Source organism: Paramisgurnus dabryanus, chromosome 11, assembly GCF_030506205.2.
Source record: "Paramisgurnus dabryanus chromosome 11, PD_genome_1.1, whole genome shotgun sequence".
Lineage (NCBI taxonomy): Eukaryota > Metazoa > Chordata > Actinopteri > Cypriniformes > Cobitidae > Paramisgurnus > Paramisgurnus dabryanus.
Window position 1 is genome coordinate 1,596,003 of NC_133347.1, and position 6,879 is coordinate 1,602,881.

The 6,879-nt window shown below is 34.7% G+C and overlaps 1 protein-coding gene across 1 annotated transcript; it reads right to left on the bottom strand.

Annotated features, from left to right (window-relative positions):
- Window positions 1-145: 145 nt before the first annotated feature.
- Window positions 146-5,588, bottom strand: LOC135730220 (interleukin-31 receptor subunit alpha). The gene is made up of 17 exons (XM_065248065.2): window positions 5,552-5,588; window positions 5,219-5,278; window positions 5,095-5,133; window positions 4,482-4,604; window positions 4,000-4,111; window positions 3,789-3,922; window positions 3,537-3,664; window positions 3,304-3,457; window positions 3,140-3,210; window positions 2,808-3,024; window positions 2,541-2,723; window positions 2,196-2,294; window positions 1,979-2,119; window positions 1,722-1,865; window positions 905-989; window positions 747-828; window positions 146-641 (listed from the first exon to the last, which is right to left on the bottom strand). The coding sequence occupies exons 2-17, from the start codon at window positions 5,262-5,264 to the stop codon at window positions 333-335; spliced, it is 2,067 nt and encodes a 688-aa protein (XP_065104137.1). The 5' UTR covers window positions 5,265-5,278; window positions 5,552-5,588; the 3' UTR covers window positions 146-332.
- Between the last annotated feature and the right edge of the window lie 1,291 nt (window positions 5,589-6,879).

Consider the following 6,879-nt stretch of genomic DNA (forward strand, 5'->3'; position numbering starts at 1 on the left):
TTTTTACTTTAAACCCAATATCATGATGTATGGCTAATACACAAACTGCGTGAATCCAAATTCACTTTAATCTTTAAACTATTTGAAAAATGACTGAATATAAAACAAAAGAGGCCAGCGCCTGTTGCAATCACAAAACACTGTGGTTATGTAATACTTTACAGTCATTTTGTAATACAAAACATGATGATTATTATTATTATCAACACAAGATATTCATGGTTTCTAAGAGTCCATCAAACACACACATATGATGCTAAAGATTCATTCCTGTAGATGAGACACACAACAGTCCAGTCACCAATCATCTCAAATATCTCATCCTGAGTTTCTCATGGTTCAGACAGAGGACGTCTCACAGATTCACAGATGATTTCTTCGTTGTAAACATAATCCAGTTTAGAAGTGAATACGGGTAAATCAATGTAGTCGGGTGGATTCAAGGGACCTGGACTGTTTTCTACATAATCTGATCTGGATCTGTGAGTTGTACCTTCACTGGTTGTGCAGATCTTTGATGAAATCACTTCATCTTCTGCAACTGAAGACGTGCGACGTTCAACGTGGATGATGCTCTTCTCGGTCTGCTGCTCAACCGTAAAAACGTTTTCCAGCCTCAGCACACAAATCTTGCTGTTATTCTGTTGAGATGGATAAAGGGGAACATTCCTGCTACATAACTTTGGTAGAAAGGCTTAAGTGAGATGTTAAATGTAACAGATGATAATACAGAAGTGATATTTCACCTCAAAAGAAGCGTTGAGTAACCAGTGACCTATCAGACTATAACCAGGGTTGGCAACGTTTGGGAAGAAGTATTGTTTACACCTGTGTGTGTGAGGATCAAATCAATGATCTGAAATCATCACATTCATCATGTCAGACGTATGAGATCAATGCTTACACAGTCTTGGTTAAAACAGAGAAGAAACCAAAGCCAAGAAGCAGGAGAACCAGAGGAACACAACATTTAATGATCTCATCATAATCTGTGAATGAGAGAAATATGAATATAGGATTATTATAAAACACACAGCGTTACACTTGTGCAAAAATACACAAAACATCAGCAATCCAATGTAATCCATACGGCGAAAAAATACATTTCTCTGCCCAAAAAATATTTAAATATATGCTAAATAAATTTTGTAGAAAGTAAACCATAATTAAATATTTTTTTGAATTTGAAAAAAAAAATTTTTACGTTTATATATTAACATATATTTCAAAATGTATTTCAGGGCCAAAAATACATTTCTCATTTTACAACCCATACAGCAAAAATATATTACTCTTGGACAAAATATAAAGGTTTGTATAAAATGTAAAAAGATTATATAAAATATAAGATATATAAAAGTATAAGATATATAAAATTATAAATATATATTTTGCATCTGAAAACTTTTTAAACATGTTACATTTACAAAGTTTTTCTTTCCATGTGATGTGAATAAAAATGCTTTAAAGATATATATATTTTTTAATATATTTAAAAAAAATAAATGGCCAAAAACATATTGGTTAAAAATACATTTATGTAAACACATTAAAAATAATTTTCAGAACATATATTTTGGGGGCATTTTTTGTATATTTGAACATATATTTTTCACCATATGGGAAACCTCAATGTTGTGTTCGATAAACCATTCACAAAATACCCCCCCACCTGCTGTAATGTTAACATGAGAAACAATAATGTGTGTGTGTGTGTTTACCTAGAAGAGGTGTGGTAACATCTAAAGTTGCCTTGGAAAAATTCCCACTTACAGTTTCTCCATGAATATAAAGTGTATATTTGGCATTTGCCTGAAGATCATTGAATAACTCCTGTGCTTTATGTGGAAAAACATGTGTAATGTCTGAGACAGAGAGAGAGAGAGAGAGAGAGAGAGAGAGAGAGAGAGAGAGAGAGATTCAGAGACGTTACACAATCACAGAGAGAGGATAAATAAATGAAGAAACATTAAGTTACATTGTGTCTGATGTTTTCCCTGTAGCACGAGTTTGTAGTGAAGAACATTAATGTTGGGCTGCGTCTCTTTCCACACAAACCTGACCGTCAGAGAGGATTTAGTCAAACTGATGAGATGAAACCCCAGCAGATCCAGCAGGGCTAAAGTCAAACACATTTGAGTCTTTAATAAGATAATGACTTCTATTGAGTTTATTAAGATCTCTTCAGGACTCACTGCCGTGTTGTAGATCAGCAAAGACAGAGACCGGCGCTCCACACAGATCCTCATGAACCGGATAAACACTGATGCTGTACGTCAGTCCTGATTTAATATCTGTCATCAAATATTACACCACATTATTATATACAGTATATATATATATGAAGACTGGGTTATCATATCTATTTTAAACAACAGTTATAAAGGATTAATTATAAAAACACAATGACATTTAGTCAATTTCAATGTCTTCATTCTTTTTTTAGACTTTAACGTGGAAATATTGACTGCTGAGATTCATCACCTAACATTGTTTCATAGAAGCACAGTTGTGTATGTATAATAAGATAAACTGATGACCTGGCAGAAGTGCAGTAAACGTGGAGGCGCTCACACGCATCCATCCGCTGGAGGACAAATCTGAAGATGATCTCCATTCAATGGCAAACTCGCTCACATTTACTGCAGTCACATCAACTTCCCAATGTAACTTCAGAAAGAGACCATCAGAAGAAACCCAGAGACCTTTCACTGCAGGAACATCTGTACAGAAAACATCACACAGATACAGCAGATATACAACACTTTGACTCATGAAACACTGAATCAGCCTCAGGATGTTCTCACCATGATGAAGAGCTGCATTAACTCGGAGCCGTCGGCTGGGTGATCGTCCTGCGCTGTTATAAGCAGATACGGTGATGTCATACTCCTCTGACATTACAGACACAACTATCTTAAGATCAGACGTGTGGATGGTTTGCCTGCGAGCGAGATGTTTGCTGGGCGCGTAAGACACTTCATAACCTTGAATGAGCCCTCGAGCATCTGATCTATCCAGAGCCTGTCAGAGACAAACAACAGCATCTGATCAACATTAATCTGATAAACATTAATCTGATAAACATTAATGCTGTCACTGACTAACAAAATATCAAGGGAGAGAAACTCAGATTCACCTTCCAGAGAATTCCCAGCTGCTGAGTTACTGAGTTTAAATAATAACTGACCAGAGGAGCTGCGATCGGCACTACAACACAGAGGAGAATAAGAAATGCTGGTTGTTAAGATGTGTTGCTGTGTTTTACTATAGTGATAATAATGATCAGATGTTTTTATGAACCGCTCTCTGATGTCATCGCTCGAGCTTCAGAGCTCCATTTACTCCATTGACCGTAGCCGTGAGAGCAGGAAACACTCAGACTGTATTCAGTGTACGGCTGAAGATTATTGATGATGTAAAGAGACTCCTTTGAGACATCAGACACTGGGAACATCTGTTAACACACAAAAACACTTCTATTTAACTTGATTTATTTAGCTCAATGGTTTAAACATTGCTGGTAAGCAGCAGACCTCTGTCCATGACGCTGTGCTGAGACGGATTCGACATTGTGTGATTTTGGGTACACCGCTGGTCCAGGTGACATTCAGAGAAGTGTCTGTGCTTTTGACAAATCTGATGACCGGCTGAGGAGCCTGAACTATAAACACAAAACACATCTCAATTATAAACTAAAATCACATACACATTCATTATGAGCACAATTTAATAAATCATATCAATGGAAGTAAGTGCATAATAAAAGCAAATAAATGTAATCTTACTGATTTCACTTAGATTTACTTTATAGACGTCTGAGAAGATCTCTCTCTGATCGATGAGATTCACTGATTTGATCGTTAAATAGAAACTAGAATGATCATTTAAAATTGCAGGACAGTGGATGATGTCTTTCTCTCTACAAAACAGAAAAAAATGATGTGTTTATTATATTTATTAGATCAGACTGTGCTAAATAAAAGACGAGCGCTTTACCTGCTGATAATGAAGGTGTTGATGGTTTTGATATCATTCAGCTGAATCCAGCTGCATGTGAGAGACTCCTCATCCATCAGAAAATGACACGATGTGTTCACAAAGTTCCAGTCTTTGAGATAAAAGTTAGAAAGAACATTAAGTAAGGAATAACTGACAGTGGGCCGTTGAATTATAAGAAAATAATGCACACCCGAGGTGCAATGCGGCACGACCCGAAGCAGAGTTACACTGCGGGTGTGCATTATTTTCAAATAATTCAAAGGACCGGAGTCAATTATTCCTCTTATACCACGGTTACCACAAACATTGCTCTGGTGCCTATTTTTAAGACATTTGACAAGTTAGGTGTGTGGTTATCAGAAATTAATGCATACCCACAGAACATTTCTCAGCCAATCAGAATACAGCATTCAACAGACCCGTGGTATAAACGCAAGAAAACAATGAAACTAATAATGTGATGTGATGGCGTACAGTACCAGATCTACTGAGACCTTCAGGCTTTCCATCAGACGCTGTGTCGAGACAGTCAGAGGCGGACATCACGCAGACGTTCTTCTGTTTCTCACAATGCTTCAGGTCAATGTTATTCAAGGTCAGCTCTGAAAAATAAACACTTTTACTTTAGTAACGCTCTATAAAAAGTGAAAAGTTTTTGGGAAAAAAACTATTAATTTTTTTCTATTTTTAAAGTGAGAAAATTTAAGTTGAAATAAACCATTTAACTTTTAACTCTTACACAACTTATAAAACACTGAAACGTCCACTGATTCAAAAACTGTGTGTATGTTTGGATCATCGCTCTGAATCTGATCTCTAACAAATTTTAGGGTTTGTTCTTTCATTTGATATATTTTATATTTATATATTTATAAAAGAACATTTTCTGGAAGGCATTAAACTTTTATGAAAACCATAAAAAACTGTTGGCACTGGCTGGCAACTTTTTTTTAAATGCTGGCAGGGAAAGAATTAAAGTAATATTTTTAAGTTGATCCAATTTTTCACTGTTTCGAGTTTGTTAAAATGATAAAACTGCTGTGACAAACTGACATTTATTCATTTGACAAAAATATCAGCAGAAATATTCACCCCGAGTGTTGAGACGCTGTGTGTTTCTCTTTAAATCACCTGTAAATCAAACACATATACAGTTAATTCATGTAAGAGTAGATGAGTGTATAAATGTGTGTGTGTTTGTGTTAAGATGACTTACAGCAACACACAGAGATCAGCAAACACACAACTCCTATGCGACTCATTTTACATCTAAAAACTAAAGAATAATAACAATGAATAAAATTAATGAATAAAAAATCTGATCCCAGAACAGAAAAATCAATCTAAAAATACAAATACAGGAGAATATGACACAGTGAGTCTGTTCAGATGATGAGATTGTTAAATAAGTGTCCTGTATTTCTGATGGGTGAATGTTAAAGAGTTGTAGATCAAACCACAGAGATCATTAAATGAATTTAATATAAAACTCTTTTGAGTGAAGTGAAGAAATAAAGAAATGTTAAGATGTGATTTTTCAGAGACTTACTGTCCAGTGTTTACGTTGAGCTCACGCAGGAACAGAAGAACAGAAGTGTGGTTTGAAACTCTCACCGTTTCTCAGAGGAACACAGATAACATCAGAACAACACTTCCTTCAACATTTCCCTTCCATTTAACCTGAAACTTACCCAATACTACAGAAACATTGACCGTTTCCAAAGGGTTAAAATAAAAACCTGTGGCTGGTTGCATAAACCTTTAAGACTAGTCTTAAAAGTTAGTCATGAATTTTTTTCTTCAAGACTGATCATAACTGTTTTAAGTATGTTAGATAGAAAGATAGATTGGTCTAATTAAAATCCAAATAATAAGACTGATTAGCCCTAACTAATTGCTAGTTAGTCAGACTCATTCTTAAGTCACAGCTATGTTTATGCAACCGGCCACTGCTGTTGAGGAAACTTTTGATGAGAATATGTTTTCTTATAAATCACATTTCTGTGAAAAACTGTGCTGCCCAACAGAAACGACTCTTTAAGAAATTAAACCGTTGATGAAGAAGATATGAACATCCGCCACATGAGTTACAACATCTTTATAAAGCATCAGCAGATAGACTACATTAGAAAACTGAGCTCTTTTCAACCTGATAACAACATAAAATCATAAATAAATCTTCATTGATAAACAGAATCAAAGTCACAAAATCCACACAAACACCCCTCATTAAAAATAAATGTTGATACACTGAATATACAGAAATCATGAAGTTAAATTTCATTCCTTTTAAGATCTTTTTAAGACTCGTTTCATACACTTTAAGACCTCATTGCCACTTCAAGTTTGAACTGGTTACATCGGCGACACTTTAACTTAGTTTTATTGATTGTAAGATATTAATGCAACATAATTCAGAATGGTGAGAATGAAGCACAAGTTCATAAACATATTTATTAAGAGGGGATATTAGGATTCATTTAAAATAGAAGAGCAGTTAACTTTTTTTTTGATCTACTTGTCAAGTATTCAAATAATTTTTTTTGTTTTTAGTTGTTTTAATACCATATAAAAGTGTTGCAACAAGTTTGTTTTAGTATAGTAAAAGTGAGGTAACCCTAAATTAACCATAGCTTCAGTAATAGTGAAGTAACAATGTTTTTCATTATTACCATTTTAATGACCATAGTTTTAATACAAATGCCATGGTTAAACTATAGTTACTGTTGGGTTTTTTTTAAATAAAAAAGTAGTTATCTAAGAGGGAATATCTGAGAGTGTATGTGAGAAAAAACAGCAGATCTTCACATGCATCATAAAAGGCTGTGATCAATTTTAATTTTAGCTACTGCCATTTCTTATCACAGTTGGCATGCA

Excerpts from the sequence above, each read along its gene's own strand:
- LOC135730220 (XM_065248065.2), bottom strand. The coding sequence starts at position 5,264 with ATGAGTCGCATAGGAGTTGTGTGTTTGCTGATCTCTGTGTGTTGCT. Across the intron at positions 3,923-3,999 it reads AACACCTTCATTATCAGCAG|AGAGAAAGACATCATCCACT; the intron begins GTAAAGCGCTCG and ends TCTGTTTTGTAG. Across the intron at positions 3,211-3,303 it reads AGCGATGACATCAGAGAGCG|TGCCGATCGCAGCTCCTCTG; the intron begins GTTCATAAAAAC and ends TCTGTGTTGTAG.